Below are 21578 nucleotides of genomic sequence, written 5' to 3'. Positions count from 1 at the left end.
TGAATATCTTAGTCCTATCCAACCCGAAATTCATACACAACACTGAGTTAATAAACGCTTTGAGAATGACAACTCTATCAAAAAAACCCTTCAAGTTAGACAAAAACAAAAGATGCAATACAGAAGGCACAATTATTTTGAAATACTAACCTGAACAATCCAGACCACTTTTTAAGAAGTGTTTCATTGTATTGGTCTCTTATCTCAAATAAAAGATCAAATAGTCGGTTCACAGGAAAGCCATAGCCCTAAGGCATAGAAATGAAGAGCGGATAATTCAAGAATTAATACACTCAATTCCTGTCACATCACTTCAGGACCCTGAGATGCGACTTATTATTCAATCTTATCACTTCTATAAAACAAATTATAGTACTTTAAACACACTACTACAATTAGAAGATTATCTATTAAATCCTTGCCAAATATTTTATCCTATGCTTTCAGTTCTCAAGCAGAAATTTGTCACATTTCTCTGTTACATTTTAACTTGTTATTTATGCATATAACTAATTTTTTTTATCAGTCTGCTAAACATTGCAAGAATACTTGCCAATTATGTTCATTTCATCTTTCAGCTAAAGAGTTAGTAACAACTGGAATGCTATTCTTCTGCTTAAGATCAGAAGTAAAGCATTTCTAAAAGACAAAAACGTATGCAAATTACAAAGCTAACACTAATTTTGCACAGATATGAATAACTGGATACTAGCTGGATAGCCCAGAATGCATACATTAAGTTGATAATACCCAAAAGGAGGAACCAAGGCAAGAAATACATATGTTTTTAAAATACTATTGTGTAATTTTGTTCTTGATTCGTATATATGATTGAGGAAAACCCAAACGATTGCACTTACTCACCTAAAGGAAAAATTTGACTCTAGGAATTTCAGTTAAATTACTAATATAGTATGTACCTGCAAAGTATCAGCAAATACTACAATGAGATTCTTCAGTTCCAGAACAAGGTCGGGATCACTGCAATACGACTGAAAGTGAGAAATTCTAGTTTTGTTAAAAGTATTTAAAATATGGGACACATGTTTTCAAAGAATATTAGCACAGAAGGCTAAATTCTCCAGCCTTATCCCTTTACCTGACTGATTGTCTTAGTAAAAAACAACTTAGACTCACTTGTTTTCACTGTATTTGTTAAATTTTATACGAACTATCAGTAGTATAAAAGCTTAAAAAAGTAAACTAAAATAGGAGATTCACTAAATATCAGTATGTTGTACTGAGATTCAAAACCAGCAAATTACATTTATTTCAGTGGAACATAAGCACACACAAAAATGCTTTGCTAAATCAACATCAGAAAGGTTTCCACAGGATGTTCTTTTGAACACTAAGCCTGGGTCTAACTAGTGCTAACTGTGCCACCTCAGACAGTTTCCCAGCTGTATGGGGAAAACACTACAAAATACCTTCTAAATAAGTTCAAATTACAAATTTGATGGTAAAAGTCAAGACATTAAGTTATTTACTCTACTAAAAGACTGAAATTTGATTTTCAGAGGTGTGGAGTCATACAACTATGGCTTCCACCTCAGCTTCACTATTTGCAACACTGGATAAAGTAAAAAAATAGTTATACTAAAATAATTCAAAGCAGTATGAGAAGACAGTATTGGTTATAGACTATATATGCCTGTTGTACCTTTCTTTAATTTTTGCTGTTAGCTTACTTGTAAGAGTTTGGTTTACAATACCTCGTAAGACAACACATACTTATCTAAACATTAGTCTGTACTAGGATGATGTTAGAAAGAGATTGTGTTAGAATTGGTTTTGATAGGAGTTACGCATTTTGAGAAGAAATAGTGACCAACTACATGACAAGACAGTGAAGAGTTCTTTAGAGATTACATTACTTTTAGTCCTTAAATTACCATATTCTTACATAGGTGTATAAATCCATACGCAGACAATTAACCTGCAAACGATTTAACTTCAAAAAAATGCTGACTATATCTCAATTTATCCCACTCCTCTCAAATGAATTAAAAAGTAAGAGAACATCTCATGTACTACTGATCAGTGAAGGTCCTATGATAAAACTATAGTTGCAATCTGAACTTTTTCGCCATTTTTCCTCAGTATATATGAGACATAAAATATTCCTTGAATTAAAGATCAATTGTAATCAAAACAAAATTGAATAAAGGAACTGCTTCCAGCACACATTAAAAAGGGAATAATAGAAGTCTTCTATTTTTTCTAATAGTAAGAGTTGTACCAATAGTCAATTGCTTCAGATTTTACTATCAGTCAAACAATGGTATTCCGTTGGTTTTCATAGAGGAATAAGAAATAGCATGCAGCTATTCAGCATCACTGGAGCTAAGGTAGAAATGTAACTTTAGGAGACACACTTTGAATGTACTGAAATACTCAGTTGATGCAGAATTTTTCTAATACCTTTAGTTCAACATAAACATATTACTACTACAGTATTGAATAGATAGCTCCAAGGGTTTTGCTGGTGGAGCTTATTTTGGAAACACTGCATTTGGAATGATAATTAGGAACTATTTCCTGGTGGTGTTTTCAGTGCTGAACTATTCAATCTGATCTAATGAAGAGGTCAGTTGAGACTAATGAGGAAGGATTGCAATAATAACAGCAGATTAACTCTGCATATTCTAAACTGCTGGACTAAGAGAAGGTTTGGAAGACCCAGTGAGTTGTAAATCAGTGGAGGATTATGCAAATAGCCCATGGCTGCGGATCACAGCCTGATACTGTTGGGAAAAACAAAAGCTTGGCAGGCTTCCTCCTGAATCTGAGCAATTTTTAATCACAAGGAAAAGAAAACATGAGAGGGGTGTAATTTTTCACTTTGTTACTAACCCAGCTTTAAATATACAGAGGTCTGAAGTGAGAGGATTTAAACTGCAATATTGGTAAGACTTACTGAATGTGTTCTAAGAACAGCAATGATCTTGGAAAGGGCCATGTTCCAGAGTTCATCGGTGTATGTTCTAGTTACTAGTCCTTGGGTTACATGTAAAATGTGGTCTTCTACTACAAAGAAACTAAAACAAAATAATGCTTAAATTATTAAGTTGTTTTCTAATATTAAAGCAAAGTGTACCCTTTCACACATAAGCATAGTCAAACCCTTCCCCACTCAAGTAGTGACACCGGTAGATTTGGCGTTCTGCTTTGCCCAGCATGAAGTCAAAATGTGAAAAGATTGTTTCACACTAGCTGGAGCCCAGTCTGCTGGAGGATCCTTGTGGGGCACCGTACTGGTAGGATCTGGATGTTCTTCCCCACTCAGCCACCCACATGATTTTTGCGGAAACTGAATCTTGCAGAAGAAAGTTTTTGGACAATAAGAGGGTGAATTAAGAATCAATATAGTAAAACTGAAATAAATCTTCATTTAGAAAACTTACCCTACAATTTGACTGAAGTATCTTCTATAGCCTTCTACTGTTTCATGCTTTCAGTGAAAAAGAAAACAAGTTTAGGAATAAAAATACCACTAAGTATTAGCTACAACCCAAGTCAACGCAAAAACAAAAGTATTGGTTACCATGCTTGACTGCGGTTGCAGAACTAATCTTGCTTGTTTCCTTCTTTGTTTTCTGTAGTAATTTTCAAATATTTCTCCATCACCCTAAAACAAGAACATTGTCTCAGTATGAAAAAGGCATTTCTTAAATTCAGGGTAGAATGCCACATGTTTTGCATTTATTCCACCCATAGACCTCCAGCTGACACCAGCAGTCTTGCATGCATGAAATACGCAGAAATTATCTGGTTTTTTTTTTAAAAAAAAAAAGTAGCCTACAGAATGTACTGTAAATAAAAATTTTGCTCTTGTGCCTACATTTTGTTAAATAGTATTATGCATTTTAAGCAATATTTATGTTTTTAAACTACAGCTTTTAGACTATATTAATATTTATAGACAAGGCATATTACCTATTACTCTAACTGAAATTTATTGGCTCCTAAAACGTTTCTCTAGGTTATTCAAGAAACTAACTGCATTGCAAAGTTAAGTTATAAAAATGTTTCTGTGGATATATGATACATCTGAATACTGCCTGCATTAGCTTTGCCCAAGGGAAAAAAAAAAAAAAACCACATGAGTTTTATTCAATATTTGCTTTTTCTCTTTGGAATTGGTAAACATAAGGAGTGTGGATTTGGATTTTTCTCCTATCATGGTTCCCAATACCCTCTGTGCCTAATGATTATATTGTGAGGAATTCAAGTGACATCCTACCCATCTCATTAGGATGACCATTCAGTAGAAACCATCTGTCCATTTGAAATCAGTGCTACATTGACTCATCTACCTACTGAACTCAATGTAATTTGTATGCAAGCAGAATAAAGCAGCTTAGCATTTTTAAGGTCTGTTTTTACTTCATGAGCCTATTATTAGGCCAGTGCTATTTAGAATTCCATTACTTTAGCTTCCAAAAAATCTTCAAATCAAATTATTAGAGATTGTATATCACTAAGGCAGCATTACTTAGCTCCTTTATAAGAAATAACAAAGTTTAAATTTAGTATTTTACTTTCATAACGAATATTTCATCATATTTAGAAATACTGCTAACCTAACAAAGTCTCAAAGTAAAAAAGAGACTTGGCTTAAAAACAAAAAAATCCACTTGAAACTCAGATACAAATTTACTAGAACGCTTTCTTTTGCAGAACTTTACACACTGTGCTGTAATTCATACTAACACATACTAATCATAGTAACGATTCACCTCCAGCCCAAATATTCAATGCAGTTTTCAGATGCACAAAGCCATTATCAAATTCTACTTCCAATGCCAAATCTCTACTCAGTCCCAGTCCTGACACAAGCTTTTCAAGTGAAAAGGAGTAGCTGTTCTTCTCAAATCCACACCAAAAAATGGAGACTTAAAATATCTTATAGTTATTTAGAGATCATGCTATCCTATGCAGTCAAGATCAGCAATTCAGGCATAACAACTATTTTAAACAGATATTCTAAAGCGATGAGCAGAATACACCATCAACCCCAATGTCTCATTCACTGAATAAGCAAAGGAAAGGCAAGATAAAATATAATGAAGCAATGCATTTGTTTTGTCCACCTTCCAAAAATTCCTGAGTTTATATCAATAGAAATAATAAATCAGTTCAGGTTATAAATTCTAGGAATATTGCTCATATATCAAGTGTTGTTTCACACCATAGTTAAGTTTATTTTATATTGCTATAGAACGTTTAGTTAAAAGGTAACATTACATGCCAAAGGGATCAAGGGTGTTTTCACCAGTATTTAAATATACAGCATCTCACATAATATATGGGCTAAAAAAAGCTCTTTATATATATATTGCCTGGAAGTTTCTAGTCTAAAGAAAGGTTACTCATCGATAAATATAGTCTATATTTGGCACATATGTATCTTGCAATCACCAAGTTGCAATCACAAGCTATGTAGTATTCTGAGGTATACAAAATCCTGCTTTCTTCTTCAATATGCAGAAGCAGAGTAGAAAACTTCTGTCCTGCATAAAAACAGAATATTTTCTACAACTTTGTAGTGGAGAGAGAATTGACTAAGAAGGCAACATTTGCTGTGAGATAAGTTGTTGATATAGAAATGTAATGAATAGTCACCTGGTACCAACTCCCCTCCTTTGCTGTCATCATGAAGTGCTCCAAACTCCAAAAGAGATGGTTTACAACAGGAGGTAAACAAGAAGGACTCCAAGAAGTGGTTAATGCACTACTCTTGATAACGCTACCATGGCTTGGTAATTAGATGAAGTTGGCAGGAAAGATAGAAGCCCTATTCTGAAGATATCAACAACCCTTTTTTCTAGTATCAGCACTCCAAGTTGTTTTCTGCCTCCAGTAAATTTGGAAGCTGGTAACCTTTCTGTGCAAACCCAAAGAGTATATCCTTGGATCAAGGATCCAACATCAGGATCCTTGTCAAAGGGAAAAATGTAATCACATATTACTTTTAAATGTCATCTATCAATTTTACTTCCTGTTCTTTTATTACACTAAAGGAAGAATAAACAGATGTTGTCAATTGGTGTATTTAACTTTACACATTCTTTTTTAGATGTTATTTCACACTTATTTCCTCTGTAAAAAGAAATTATTTGCTCTTTTTTAATAGTTCTGGCAGCCTGTCTTTCTGTCCCTCCTGTTCTTTCATTGAGATGAATAATTACTGATGTAATTACCAACGCTTTTGTTTGAGTTCCTTATTAAAAAAAAGAAGTAACAGTGAAATAACACTTTAAACATTATTTCAAGATATATGCTTCCATGTTACACAGCTGCAAGGATTCCGTAAAAAGAAGATAACCCAGCCTGAATGCTTGAAGCCAGATCCAGCTAAGATTGTAGGATTAGCAATACTTAAAATTACTTCATTAGCAATACTTAAAATTACTTCATCTATATGCCCCTGATACTTATTCTATGAGTAATATGACTTCAATAGTAACTGAGACATAGGAAAATTGAGAAAATAATAATTTGTTACCAAGTTTCCCCCAGAAAGTTTTTGTCCTTGTCAGCTTCTGCATTGTATCTCTTTTAAAGCAGTAAAATGGGCGATTGTGTCTCTGGCATTGAATCCAACCTAATCTGCCTGAGCACAGTCTGTCACAATCTTCAGTTTTTTGCTATTTTGCTCTACTGTTCTGATTTCCACAAGATTCAGACTGAATATTTTTATGTTTTGTAATATTGATCATATCCCCCCAAACATCTGGGTAACATGGAACACTTGAGGGAACTGCAAAAGTGCCAATACCACTATTGAGGCAGACATGTATTTTACACATATTCTTAAGAACACTTACGTAATTAATGTCTTGCTGTGTGTCCTTTATTATGCACATAAAATAAAACATGCAGTTGTGCCATGAGTATCTATACTCTACCCATCTCAGCTGGTTCATCCAGAACTACTACTACTACTAGCAATATGCTTGCTTGCTTAGGAACTATTAGAGTATGAAAAATATGAAAATGAACATTCAACTTCAAAAAGCAAAGTATTTTTTTGAGGTCTCCTTAATACATACCAAAACTGAGTAGATGTGCAAACACCTATAGACTGGTGAAAAGTCTACAAGGTCTTGGGCAGTTAAAACCTGAAGAAGGAAAGGAAAAAGAAAAGTACATAAAGCACAAAAAGCATACAACCTGCAAAATGTGATATATTACCAATGGAACTTGTCTACTTAATAAGGACCCAAAAATGGAAGAGTTCTACCACAAACAAGTAAATTAATTGCTCAACTCTTCCATTCCTTTGTACTACAGTACTAGATTTTATTTGTGTTAAAAGACCAGACTCATTTCACTGTGTTTTCAGAGCACCAGATTTAAAGGTCTAAATATTCGCTGTTTTATTCAATTTATGAATACTGATTATTTGACAGCTGAAAGAGTTCTAACACAAACGGAAGTCCTCAACACAGAAATGCTGACTTTAGCAATAGCAGAATATTCCAGTGGACCATATATCATTTACAGTGGGCAGGTAATGTAAAAAGTAAATTGCAACTGAATTCCAGAATAATTACAAGTTCTATCCAACTGAATGTCTCCAAACACGATGCTAAATCTAGCATTAATACAACTAATATTTTGGCACTATTTTTTCCTTCTAAAACACTGATCTGGACTGGTCACCCTTGAAGCTGTTCTCTGGTTCTTCCTAACTAATGTTGACCATCTACAGACAGTGTACTGCAAGTATTGTTCAATAGACGTACAAAATCGCCTTTAAATAAGATGTACTGATTTAGTATAAAGTTACCTCTTCATCATGTTCATCATCTTCTTCAATCGTTCGCTTCAATGTAATTTCATTTTTGGATTCCAAAACTCTGCTTCTACCTAAATGCATATTCCGACCATAGTTTACATTATTCTGCTTCTGAAGAGTGGTACTAAAAGTTTTCTGCTGTTGTGCCTGTTTTAAAAGTAGTACCAATAAAGAGGGATGTAATGCAAATTTAATCACTGATGAGTATATCCTATGACATGAAAAACAGGTGGTGCTATTGAAGGCACATCAGTATAACTGCAAGATGTGTATCCTCAGCCTACACTGCTGATTTTGTCTTTCATTGCTTTGGGATGATAAATGAGTTCAATAGCTAATTCTGCATAATTTTTCCCTAATCCCCACGATACAATTTTAAAGGTAGAAAAAATTTAAAAAATAATCTGTAATTTTCCTGATCATAAATTGAACACAGAGAATCAATATTTAAATGAAGTACAGTTATCACAGAGTTTCCAGCTATTTGTTTGCTGTCTTCAGTTAAGCCTTAGTGAGCAGTCAGCTGCAGAAGCCAAATGCAGTGTACCATCCTTACTATTGAAAGAAATGCAACAAGGTAGCACAGTATAATCTTGTGATTAAGTTTCATTTACAATAATCAATGCTGCATTTTACAAGAACCTTAGATGACAAAATAGCAACCCAACGTGAACTCTGCCCAACAAAAAGTCAAATGAAAACTTTACTTGCTCTCCAAATAAATTTTAAAAGCACTAACTGCTTTAAAGCTTGGCCAGTACCAGTGCTTTGAAGTGGCAGATTATTTTGTGATGGAACAGCCAAGGGTTCCAGCTGCCCCAGTCTCCTCCTGGCTCTCACCTCAGTCCTCTGTATTAGTAGTAATTTAGAAAGAACTAGACAGTTATCCCAACACTTCTTTCACTCTTACACATCCTTGCTGGCTGGCCAGATAGGCTGGTATTTGTTTTGGCATAGCAGCTGCTGAGTTACAGACTGTCTAGGAGTTGACTACTCAAAGTATTTCACAATTTCTTGCAACTTGAGATATATAGCATTTCTCCTTCCTTTCCCAGGGAGGAAACTACTTCTTCTGTAGGATACAGATACAAATTTGGGAAGAAAGTTTGATGCTACTGAGGTGTCACACTACTGCTTCCTGTGTTAGCCAAGGATAACTAGAACTGACAACTTCATGTCCAGGAGACGAAACTACCCAAGATGTTAGCAAGCATTTCACAGCTCTCCATCTTTACTCAAAGGTCTATGTGATGACTATAATCATTACACAAATCTTTTGGGCTAACCTGACACTTTGGACACTAATATTTTCAGTAGATAACATGACTGAAGTCATCCTGTTAGGCTGGCTTACCTGCTTCATGGCAGTTTCCCCAATTCTGTCAGAATGCTTTCGAATACTCTCTAAGAAATCCTTGAGATCCGACATGGATATTTCTTTTATTTCTTCACGCAGTTTTGGAAGATTTTCTATCATTATCTGGCAAAATCGGTATTGGCTAACTCTAGGAAGATATAGATTTTCTAGCTGTTCCATTGTTTTTAAAGCAGAATAGTATCTACAGAGAGATTAAAATAAAATTATGTAGCTTCTTATAAGATTTTAATAAAATACTTTATGCAATATACAGTATCAATATCACACATGCAATCAATATACATCTAATAAAATTACTCTGTTCTTAGAAAAATTAAGAAACAAAAGGTCTTCCACATAATGCTTTAGTTTTGAAAAAAACAATGAACTGTCAGAGTGACTCAGTCAAGTCAAAATTTTAAGTAGGCTCCTATAGTGTTAGATGTTCTGATCAATAGAGTCCTAATGCCACATGGAGCATCCTGCAGAATGGAGGCACTAAACTTGTAACAATTATCTCCCCTTCTAGATTGAATTTATTAGGGTTTTTTATAAGTTCTTTTTTCTGAAACACAAATTGCCAATCACCCAACATTGCAGTATATGCACCAAACAATGAAAAAAATCTTGGAAAAGTGTGCCTGTATGTATCTGCCTTCTTTAGGTATATGTGAACATATACACACTTCCACACCCACACTCATTCCCCCATCCTCAGCTGGAAAAGACATGGATACATTTATCTGAAGCAGTAATTTTTCCAGCAGTGTATCACATTTTGCTGTAAAACATGAATCTATTTACTCTTTTGGCAAAATACAGTATATCCCAGCAAGAAGACAACTACTTTTAGCAAGCATTAAGGTCAGAGGGCTTTAAAAAAAAACCCAAACAACAAAGACTCCATCATTTTCTCGATTATTCTGTGTTCTGTTAGCCTACAGAGTACTTGTAGCAGAAATATAGACAATACAGTCTGAGATGGGGAAAAAAAAAAAAAGACCAAGAAATACTTCCTCTCATGTCCACACATTATGCAGATGTTGTACAGTACATTCATAACTGTTGTGAAATTTTACCTGAGACAGTTAGTTTAAAGGAATATTCAAGTTAAAACTAAGCATAAAAACTTATTTAACTGCAAAATAAATTAAAAAATTAAAGAAAGACTCAAACAATTTTGACAACAGAAAGCTACCAAATACTGCAACATCAACTCTATCTATTACTATAGTTACTTACCTGTCTTCACTCTCAGTTCTCTCATAGATTACAGGGGTTGTGGGGCCAAGACTTACTTGCTAAAACCATTTATCAACTTACAGGCCAGTAGCATATAAGTAAAATTTTGATGTTTTCAACTAATTAAGGAAAACCTTTAAAGAAGGAAGTTTTAACTGAGGGAAACTGGTTTTCCATCCTTCATCTTATAATCAGTAGAGAGATGAACACCACAAGGAGGTGATTCAGAGCTGACCAGGCTCCTACATGCCTGTTCCTAAAGTCAATACCCTTCTCTATTTCATTTTCAAATGTTACATAGGCTCCTAAGGCAGAATGCTTGTGAAAGCTTTTACTTTATTGAAAAGATGAAGTAAAATAGAAGCAGGTCAATTCTGAGATAGACAACTAAACTAAGAAGGCAATAAACAGAAACACCATGATCAACAAATCTGTGATGTCAACAACATTTTAAAGAGAGGTGCAGGAAACAGGTTAAACATGAATAGGACAGCAATTAGTTGCAGATGTGACAATAATTTTCCTTTACACAGTATTCTTACTAGCCCAGGAGGCTTTTGGAAAAATGCATTTAGTTTCACCTATTAGAACAGAATAAGGTGAATAGATGCCTTCTAACTTGGTCTTGAATGGGAAAAGCAGAAAAATTGAGATCAGACTGAGTTAACTTGCCGTTAGTTCCAACCCTTTCTTTCCACAAACAGAGAGTAATATCTAGTCCATTTTTAGCTTTTCAGCTTTTTAGCTTAGTTCCTTTTCCTTCCTGAAAGTCCTACAAAATCAGTACTGGAAAATTACCATATCATTTTGAAAAGGAAAAGCTGAATATGAGCAAAGTCCCTTCAAATGTTCAGGAAAACCTGGAAAAGTGTCATTTCCAGTTCTTCTGCTTCTGGATATTACTTTGTAGATATAGCAAGTAAACACTTTCAAACTGAAACACAATTCAAGCTGCTGGCTCTCTTTCTGTAGACAAGCAATAATAAATCATTAATACTACAGTTGTAACTTCTTGTTCCATTCTGAAATAGACACATTGTTTTGAATTTTCACAATCAAGATATTTCTAAGCTAACAATTCAGCATAGCTGGAGGATGGGAAAAAATCTTCTCTTTTATTCTAGAATGCAACTGCTTTCAGGAGACTGCAAATAAAGAGGTTTCAAGTGTAAATGAGGAGCTTTTGTTTATTATATACTTGGTTTATATAAAATATACATAAGGTGATGGCAATGTTGCAGATAAGAATGGGTCTGGGGGTTTTATGTGTGTGGGTTTTGGGTTTTTTTAAATAGTAAATGACCAAGAGTGCCACATGGTGAGACTTCTGGGGAATATAACCATAATAGCGTCAAAATCGTATAAAAGGTTTTTATTTAAATTATAGGGATCAGCTTATCAGAACACTGTTAGTTAATCTGGAAGGTTTTTGACTGCTGTCTTTAAGATCAGAATTAACATAATCCATTTTAAATCCATTCTAGAGTCCCTTACTAATTATATATATATGGAGCTCAGGACCTTGTCATTTTAACATGTGTTCTGATAAAGCACTGAAGCCTTATTAATTTCAAGGTCATCTGCAGGTCAGGATTTAAACTAAAAAGTTTTGCATATCATTTCATGAAATGATATATTTGTATATTTTGCTTTAAAAACCTTCCATAGATTTAACTCAATGCTGAAGATTTTGACAACAATATTATTAGTTCCCATCATATATTATCAATCATATAAAGTGAAGATTGCCCATTTGACTACAAATGAGTTAAAGAAATATCTTCAATGTTATTTTTTCCATATAAATATAGCAGTCCTCTGTCGACTCTTCTGAGCTGATCTTGTAAGAATATGATCCCCAAAGCAAAACGTGTAATTTAAGCTTTGAAATTGAAGACACAAGTTTGAAACGCCAATAGAGGTCATATGATAAGACTGTCCAGAATTAATCCATCTTGTCATCAGAGCCAGAAAACTGTAAGATGGATTTTACTAACATCTCCAAACTATAAAAATGGTAACTTCTAAAACTATTTTGCAGCATCTAATTCTAAAATTGAGCTGGTGTTTTACAAAATGTCCAAGTCCCAGGCACAGAGTAATCAGGTCTGTATTAGAATTTGAAACATCAACACACAAAAAATCCAAAAGAAAAAGAAAGTGACCATTACTTTAGCGCACACAAAGTATTAAGTTATGTTTAAAATGACAGAAAGAACTTTTAAGATTTTTATCAGCTGAGTGTCATTTGGAGGCAGTTAAGAGAAATACCATAACTTACTAAAAAAGCCCCATCAAGTTAAACAAGAGCAGTCAAGAAGCTACACGGGACAGGAGCAAGATGAACTCAACGGCTGTGAATTTTACTGAGAATAATGTATTTGTACACAAGCCTTTTGAGTAAAGAAACATATAGTCATGTCCCAAATTTCTGCTGAAAAACTAGAGGAGAGACAATAACCTTAAAATTCTCTTTTTATTTTAATTAAGGAAACAAACTTAATTTACAAAGAAAAAAATAATAGTGTTCTCCAACTTTTGTGATTCCCTCAGAGGCAAATACTATATGTTCCTGCTTACTACATTTCCACTGAGTAAATATAAAAAACTTTTTGTAATCTACCAAACAAATTTAAGGGAGCTCATTGGAATTTTTCAATAATACTGCAGAGGAGTCACATTCACAGAGAGCTCGAAGATGATATATTGAAATTCCAATTGAAAACCTTTCACCACAGGAATAACTATTTCTTTATTTTTTTGTTTAAATCTAGTTGCCTTAACAATTCTAAACCTTCCCCAGAATACCAATTTTATCAATTGCCCCAAAGGACCATGAACTCAGACTACTAACTCTGAAACTTCTGTAAAGTGAGCCAAAAGCTCAATATTTCTGAAAATCAGATTACTTGCTGTGTGGAAAAAAAACCAAGATTAGTGGAATACCTTTTTCATCCAAACCATGTGGTAGGAGATGTTTTAAAAACAGAAATTATCGAACAAATAGGGTTGTGAGAATGGCGAGAAAGAAAACAGCTGACAGTTCAGTATCAAATATGTATTTTGATTACTTTTTTTGCCCGATCCATGATACCTCTGGGAAGTATTGATTTGCAGCTAGTAAAATCCAGTGCTTCATTTTGACATCTTTCCAAAACAATGCAGAAAAACAAAAAGCAATGGTGCTTTGATTTATCTGTTCCAATATCTTTCCATACAGACATGGGTAGAATCAAATTATATAAATGATGACATTTTCCTATTTGCACCCTTTATGTTTTAAGGTTTATTTGAATGCTTGGAAGGTTTATGCTGAGAAAGGCTGCATGACTGCCTCAGTGAGACTTAGTAACCTAAATAACTAATCAACTCTGTCTCTCCTGCAGTTCGGAAGAAAGCTTATAGTAAGGTCAGAAAACAAATTCAAGTGTTTCAGGGCAAAAAGCTCACTCTGAAACACCATACTCTTTCTTTAGTCCTTCTCACAGTGGATTTGAGAAGATTCAGCAACAACCTTAGCAGATCGATTATTTTCATTGTATGGTGGTTTTGGGTTTTTTTGTAGTACTTATTGTGGAAGAAGACTTCCAAAAGCACCAGTTCTAACAATTCCCAAATAGATCACAACCACTTGAAGCAGCTGGGAACTTTCTCCAGAGACACATATCAAAATCCAAATGCACAGGCCATGCTAACAGAGCTGTATAAAATGCATGATGATCTTATCTCCAACTTTTAATTAAAGATCAAAGTATTTCAGTCTAAATGCATAGCCCCCACTAGCTGTTTTGGAGAGCAGCAGGCAAACCATGTCTCTCCCTTGTGCTTCCTCAGCTAAGACTTTAAACCCTCCATAACTCTTTCTAGTCAACTGTGTCTGTTTAGAGCAGATTCTGCAGTTACTTCCCCTCACAGCTATAGTTCTTGTCAACTTGTGTTATCCATGGCCCAGGAAACAGACAAATAGGATACAGAGCCTTTCACCTCTAGGTCATCAGTTCAAATGTAGCCCATGTTCATAGGGATCAAAAGTTGCTATCAATAGATGGCTTTTTGGACTCCTCAGTAAACCTCCATTCCATCTGCATAAACCAGTATGTATGCCAGACCCAAAATCCTACATTATCTTAAAAGGCATCTACCATGGAGAAAAGGAAGTGGAATTCCAAAACGATCCAAAACGAACTGTCCCTCAAAAGTATAGAGTATCCACACTTTTGTCTTCTCTTCCGTTAAACATTAGAAATGTTATTTTTATTCATAGTGCAAGACTGTAAGTCAACAGAATAATGAAAATATATTCTAAAAGAGTGCAAGAAGAGAAAGTCAAAAGAAAAGAGGTCTTTTTAAAAAAAGACCAATGAATTCTTTGCTGCATTAACAAACCTCAGTGAAGGTTTATGAGAAAAATTATCTTTGCCTAACATAAACATTCTTCATTGTTTTGTTGAGACAGGGACTGTGGATGTTCCTCTCTCTGACTCTTCCAGGAAAGCTTCACAGCAAAACTTAGGAAGGTCAGTTTTCAAATTCCTTGTATCTGCACACATCAGCCATCAGGTCTTTGCAACTGATGCTATGGATGTCCTTGCTATTGCTCAATCACTTAGTGATAAAGGCCAGGATACACTCACTCTTTGGATTTGTTCCCTTCTAAGCCACAAGGAAATTACTATTTGAATTATCTGCAAATTCCACGGGATAGCCGCCTCTAGGCTGTATTATAGGGAATGGTAAGTCATAGGCAAAGTAGTAACTGTAGTGTAACTGATGAAAGAGATACCTGAGCTGGAGCAGTAGCCTCCAGCAGAGTGTAAACCTTCTGCACTCTATGTGATTTCAAGGTATGGTACATCAAAGCTATGGCATCTTCCCTCTCCCTTAGATCTTCTTATGGTATGACAATGACATGTCTAAACCCCTCAATTCAGTATATGTCCTTTGACTTTTAAGACTTCCTGTCTGGCAGCTCCTTCCACAGGAAAATTATGAGATCTGAATCTCTTAAATAATAGCAATATAGTTTTAGATTTAAAGAGTACAGATGATTTCTCAGAAAGCACATCAACCATCAGTGGATTCTACGAAACTACTAGCAAACATGGAGTCAAAATGTTAAAAGCCATCTGCAATTTTATCTCACTTAAGTGATCTCTCCATGATGACACTGGGAACTATAACTTCCCTTGCAATTCCAAAACTGGGATGCTGCTTGTCTTGCCCAACAGAGCAAGGGAATGGCAGAATGCAGGCCTTGATCCCAGTGTTTCCATATTTTCAACATGCTAAACGTAGCATGCTCTACAGATCGCACTGCAGAAGGAAGCAGTGCAATTCAGACAGCACACCCTGCAGTCTGTTTTCTGAGCAGAGTAGCAAGGGCACTGAACTGTTTACATCTTTCTGCTGAGCTGCTCCAAGAGCACGACAACAACATGCTGTTGGCTACTCTAAGCAAATGACAAACCAGTGTCTTGTTCAGAGGAAACAGTGAATAGTAGTCAAGCTGATAAGATCTACCACACTGGTTCACATTCAGCAAGTTTTGATTGTAATAAGAGACAGTATAGTGCCATAGCTATTAGGTTATTCTTAAAGCTCTTACGTTTCTGCAGAAGACCTCCCAGACAGCATGTGTGCACAGGTGTGATGTAGCACATCCACCACTGTCAAAGATGCATCAGATTTGCTGCAATGCTTATTGATCTGGTGTGTACAGTAGATCCGATACATTTTGGACATGTCTGGACACACGCTTTAGAGCTGGTTTACTTATAGACAGTAGCTGTTAAGGATTTTCAGATGTGCAGCAGTATGGCAGGAGGTATTGGCTACCCAGACAACAGAAATCCAGACACAGTCGAAAAGTAAATCTAGATTACACAGTAGCCCTGTAGACACATGACTATGCATAGCTCGTTCCAAATGGAAACAACCAGGTCCAGACAGACTTGTTAGAAAGAGCTCACTGCACTGGTGTCAGGAGCGCAGAGCAATCAGTGTGACTTGGACTGTATGAAAAGCAGGCAGGGATGAAGGTGGCAATGATGCTGTAGAAGGAAACAGCAGCAGTGGTATTCCTGGAGCGGGTGTGTGTCAGGTGCAAGGCAGCAGCTGCAGCATCCCCAGTGGGTTAGGATGACAGCTACAGGGGGGCAGGGGCAGCCAAGCTGCAGCAGAGAGAGAACTGGGGATACTGGGGTTACAGCAGCAGTGAGTGGCTCTCTGAGAGGATGAAAAGTGGAGATAGAACAGAGGAAAGAGCAACTGGTCATGTACCAGGTAGAAACCACTATTCTAGAAATTTATTTTTAATTTAGGGTTTTAATTTTTTTTAACAAGTCAATTTGTCAGAGGGGAAAAAAACCCAAACCACAACTCATTTTCTGCACTTCATTCCCATAGTCCCATGTACACAAGAGATCAGCATAGAGATATCAGATATGTCTAAAGAAAAGTATACACAGTGAAATGCCCTTTTTTCTTGGATTATGAATTTGATTTAAATACAGCATGATAATCAGGTATTAATGTACTCTGAAAGATCTTCACTCCCTAAGGATCTTATTATTCTTGCTTCTTAAAATGTTTTAAGTATTAAAAAAAAAATGTTTTACTTCAGATTTTATAATCATAATTTCATTGCACATCATGCCTATTTAAGTAAACAAGCATTATTTTTCACGGCAATCACTAAGCTCCTAGAAGTCTTTATATTTAATATAACATTTGTTCACTTGCAGTGACATTCTTGAAACACAGACAGGTATTATGAAAAGTAGACTACACATACCACGCTACAGGACTTAGAATACCTACTTCTCTACATTAGTGTTTGCTATTTTATCAGTTTACTTACAAATGTTACATTTTACTCATAGAAATAAGTTTACTCACCTTTTTACATTCATCTGTTCTTTTAGTTTGCTGTACATTTCCAGCACTGCATAAAAAACAAGCAGATTAGCCCATGGATCTTATTGTGGCTTTAGTTAAGAGGAAAATACATACTCTAAAGGACAAAATAAACCATAGGAAAGGATATGCTAAATTTACCTTATTTAATTTCTACTGCAACATAAATGTGATAAAACTAGCAAAAAAGAATATTCTAGAATGCAACTAAGAAAGAAAAAAGAACTGAACTCAACAGCTTTTTAATGAAAAAGAATTAAGATTAAACAAAACAGCAGACATTATATATATCAAGCATATTCTTTCACTTACTACATACCATAACTTTATCTGTATTACCAGTCTATGACCTGTCTCCATTAAATGGCAACAGTACCACCTACTGTACTCATAACAAGTCAACAACAAGACTTTTCAAAGAAAAAATTTAAAATCTGTTTTACTCCAATATCATGAACAGGATAAAAACCCTTATAGAGCCGTGTGCGATCCTACAATACTACCTTTCTGAAACATCATTTACAGCCCTTATGTTTTATTAAAAAAAAAAAAGCCTGTAATGACACAGAGCTAAAAGTACAACATTGAAATAGAATCATTAGTATTTTCCCTAGAATTCAAACAGTAGAAACCACCCTCTTAAGCAACAAATTCATTGTTTATCATATTATAAATATTACTTCGTTTAAAGCTGTATGTGGCTACATTGTTTGCATCATTTATAACTGTCTCACTGTCTTCTCACAAAGTGTCACAATTGCTCTACGTCAAATATTGTAAAAGACATGGAACCCACACATTGACATCTTTTTAAAACGCATTAATTTTTTTGTTAAACTGGTTATTACAGGACTGCAACTTAAAAAATAAAATTATTTTCCATTTTGGGTACTGTGACTTACTTTATTTAATTTGCCACCGTACTTCGCTACAGGTCACTCACCTGGAAGACACAACTGTAGTTTTTCCACAACTGTTGTAATATTCCGTTGCTGAATTCTACATCGGATGACTTCCTCTGTTTGGGCTATCACCTTGGAGATTTAAAAAAAAAAAAGAAAATCACAATTAAATTATGCAAATAAATTTAATTTGCTACAAATATTCATAATGCCTATATAGGAAACACCATTTTCTCACCTCTTTCCCAGCATCCTGAAGCCTTCGGTTGGTATCAGTAACTTGGACCTTAAAAATAATTTCACCTTTGTTAGACAAATATGCATATATTGCCCTGATGTGACTGCTCACCCTTGTAATCAGATCATGCTTCATGAGAAACTTAGAACAAAGAAATGCAAATTCAAATTAACTCTACAGCTTGAACTTGAACTTTTGATCGCAAAGGGCTTTTGTTAACTTCAATTACTTATGACAGTTCTTTCTAACAGATTCTGTGGCAAACTTCTCAAATTTACTTGGGATTTTTGAACTTTCCTTGTTTCTGTAGGTCTGTCAAACAATTCAAATCATTGACCCAATTGACCACTGGTCCCTTTTTGATAACCTCAATGAGCTCTATGGGCCATTCATTGTCTGTAAGAAATGGTGATTGCATTTTATGGTAATTAAACATTCATACTTTGCTGAATGCAAACACTGGGTGGTTGATTAACATCAAACGTGGAAATCTCCAAACCACAGCAACATTTTAATGCTGCAGGTGCAGGCAAAGCTCGACCTCAGATTTTCCCACATAGTAAGTGACTCATTAGGTCATCATAATAAGGAAGCACATTCTAGTTTATTAAAAATCTCATTAATTTCTGAACAAAGATGCTCAATGACCTCATTGACGCTGTATTTGGTCTCTTGTTATCTGAATATCCTTTATATAATGCTCTTCTAATCATAACCTCTGATGAACTATGCTCATTCTGTCTGGTGTGCATATTTTGCTCTCAAAAGTGTAAAGAGAGCTAAAAGGGACGGATCTCATAATTCACTATTTCGCGTTCTGATTTGGAAGTAAATCTCAGTTCTCATTTCTAATGAAAACTACTAACTCCACCTACTTTCCTACTCATTACAAAGTAAAGAAAATTTTTGTTTATACATAATTGCAGTATTTTTATTTTTCTAATCAAGATTTTAGATTTTTCTAAGGTCTGACATACAAACCCATGATTAGAAAAATACCTAGGTAAGAAATATTGGTTTTACCATTTGTTGTTCTTTACCTTCTGAGAAAGCCTTTAAAAGGGGCAAAATAATTTTGGTAACATTTTCTGAAAACATACATTAAAAAAACAAAAACAAAAATCAGAATTAAACCTAATAAAATATTCAGCTTTGTAAATGTAAATTACTGGATCAGGCAACACAGCTCTAATCACAAATCCTAACTAATCCACTTTTTAAAAATTGCTGCAAACATCAGAGTGTATGTGATAATCACTAAATTCTTATTCTTCAGTGGAAGAGTCAAGTTCCTTCTTTCAAATTCAAAGATAATTACATATGAAACTCTGAAAAATAGTTCCTTACCTTTAATTTTTCTGCATCAGCCCTAACTTTAAGAAGTTCTGTAATAGCATCCACAAAGCCCTGATGGTGAAAATTGCACATCTTTTCTATCTCCCTGTCATGGTTACGTATGCAGGCATCTAGTTTTTCCATAAACCTCTGATGTGCATTTGGTTGGTCATCATATACAGACCTGTTAAATACAAATAAGAAAATCACAGTTTATTTCTTCCCCGAGTTAAAAATAGTATGCAAGGATCTTTATTGAAATCTCTCTCTTAAAAAGAAAATAAAAGCACACAACTTGATGTTACAGTGGCATCATTTGTGATCCACTCCACCAAAATCAGCATTAAAAGAAAGAGATGGTGCAAAACTGAGAACTGAATCCAGCCCTTATGGCATAAATCCAGGTGCTTAACCAGTTACATCATGGTTGACCTGAGCCTCACTGGTCTGTTACTTGCGCTGTAATGCTCAAATACGGGTACAAAAGAATCAGTTTCTCCAACCACCTAAAATAGCATGGATCGCTTTTCTATCAAATTCCACTCTTTGCTAAATATAAAGAATTGCAAACATACAATTTTGCTTTTCTGGTATTCCTAACACCAGAGTTATCCAACTAAATCAGGGTTGGATGCTTCCAGCCAGAACGACCGGAGCACTGTATGGCAGGAGCCGGACCCCTGGCGGAAGGCAATCCCCCCTGCTCCCTGCCTCCTCCTGCCTGCGCTCAGCATCACCTAGAGCAAAACCACGACAGGCACATGCCTAAGGCTGCTACCTCAATGGGATCTAATTTTCAGGAATGGTTAAAATCAGGTTTTTTGGTTTATTTTACTAATTCTTTGAACAGTACACTCATAAACCTCAAGCAGGAAACATGACTCCTGGAGAAATGACCAGCATAGCTTGTCGAGCTGCATCAGAAATAGAAAGCTGCGTGGAAAAACGCTCAAGTATGAGAGTGAGCAAAGGAGACGGGGCAATTTAAAGCTTTAGACTTTAGCAGAGGAAGCAAGAAAAGAGATATTACAGAGAATGGTGCTGGAAATCAAAGGTATGAAGTCTCCCAAGAAAGGTAAGGCACAGGCAGTTCCAAAATTTTATTAATAACTTGATACAGCAACAACAGCAGAGACAGGTAATTTTTTAACCACCTTTTCAGACAAAATGAGAGCAGCAATATGAGGATGATATAGTCATACATATACAAACACGCTTGTACTGCAAACTACAAGCATTCAAAAAAATCAGGAGATAAAAATCTTCAAATTGCTTTAAGCCTCTAATTTCCTTTCATAATTACAATGTTTTCTCCACAAATTCATAAGGAGAAGCTGCTTTAAAAAATAAAATTTAAAAAAAAAAATCCTAAGATGGAGGAAAAAAAAAAAGGGGGGCTGAAGTTCCAATGGTCTCAATGTTGCCTGTAGTAGTACAGTCTTAAGTTCAAGACCCAGGCAACAGTGAGTCAAAGCCTCTAAAACTCTTGCGTAGAAAGAAAGTACTTCCCTCCCAGTCTTCTCAGAGAAGTACGACTTCCCATATTCTTCAAGATCCTCTTTCCTAACCAGACAGCTAGGCTCTGCCAAGATCCGGGGTCATCATCACCTATTCAACAAACCTATAGCTGAGTGTCTGACAAGAACTTTACCTTTCAAGGAAGAAAAGGGTACAGAAGAGATTGAAAAGACTCTTGTAACTAGATTCTTCATCTTTTTTGAGTTCCTTTTGACCTTGGACAATATACTCGGAGAAGCAACTGAAGATAGAGAAATAAGAAAG

At 35.2% G+C, this 21578-nt stretch overlaps 1 protein-coding gene across 1 annotated transcript in view; it reads right to left on the bottom strand.

Annotated features, from left to right (window-relative positions):
* Positions 1 to 19979, bottom strand: part of EXOC6 (exocyst complex component 6) — a gene marked incomplete at its 3' end in the record, with an annotated part of 49766 nt that extends 29787 nt beyond the window's left edge. Inside the window, exons 1-12 of the mRNA XM_009700915.1 lie at positions 19809 to 19979; positions 18462 to 18509; positions 18265 to 18355; positions 17304 to 17349; positions 9162 to 9366; positions 7799 to 7954; positions 7059 to 7127; positions 3548 to 3631; positions 3408 to 3454; positions 2921 to 3041; positions 921 to 992; positions 151 to 248 (exon numbers count right to left, since the gene is read on the bottom strand). Coding sequence (XP_009699217.1) covers positions 151 to 248; positions 921 to 992; positions 2921 to 3041; positions 3408 to 3454; positions 3548 to 3631; positions 7059 to 7127; positions 7799 to 7954; positions 9162 to 9366; positions 17304 to 17349; positions 18265 to 18355; positions 18462 to 18509; positions 19809 to 19940 — 1169 coding nt within the window. The remainder of the gene's footprint in view (positions 1 to 150; positions 249 to 920; positions 993 to 2920; positions 3042 to 3407; positions 3455 to 3547; positions 3632 to 7058; positions 7128 to 7798; positions 7955 to 9161; positions 9367 to 17303; positions 17350 to 18264; positions 18356 to 18461; positions 18510 to 19808) is intronic.
* Positions 19980 to 21578: the final 1599 nt, after the last annotated feature.

The sequence above is a fragment of the Cariama cristata genome, unplaced genomic scaffold (genome assembly GCF_000690535.1).
Source record: "Cariama cristata isolate BGI_N322 unplaced genomic scaffold, ASM69053v1 scaffold28215, whole genome shotgun sequence".
Lineage (NCBI taxonomy): Eukaryota > Metazoa > Chordata > Aves > Cariamiformes > Cariamidae > Cariama > Cariama cristata.
The sequence above is the reverse complement of the archived record's forward strand: the minus strand, read 5'-3'. Positions and strand labels throughout refer to the sequence as shown.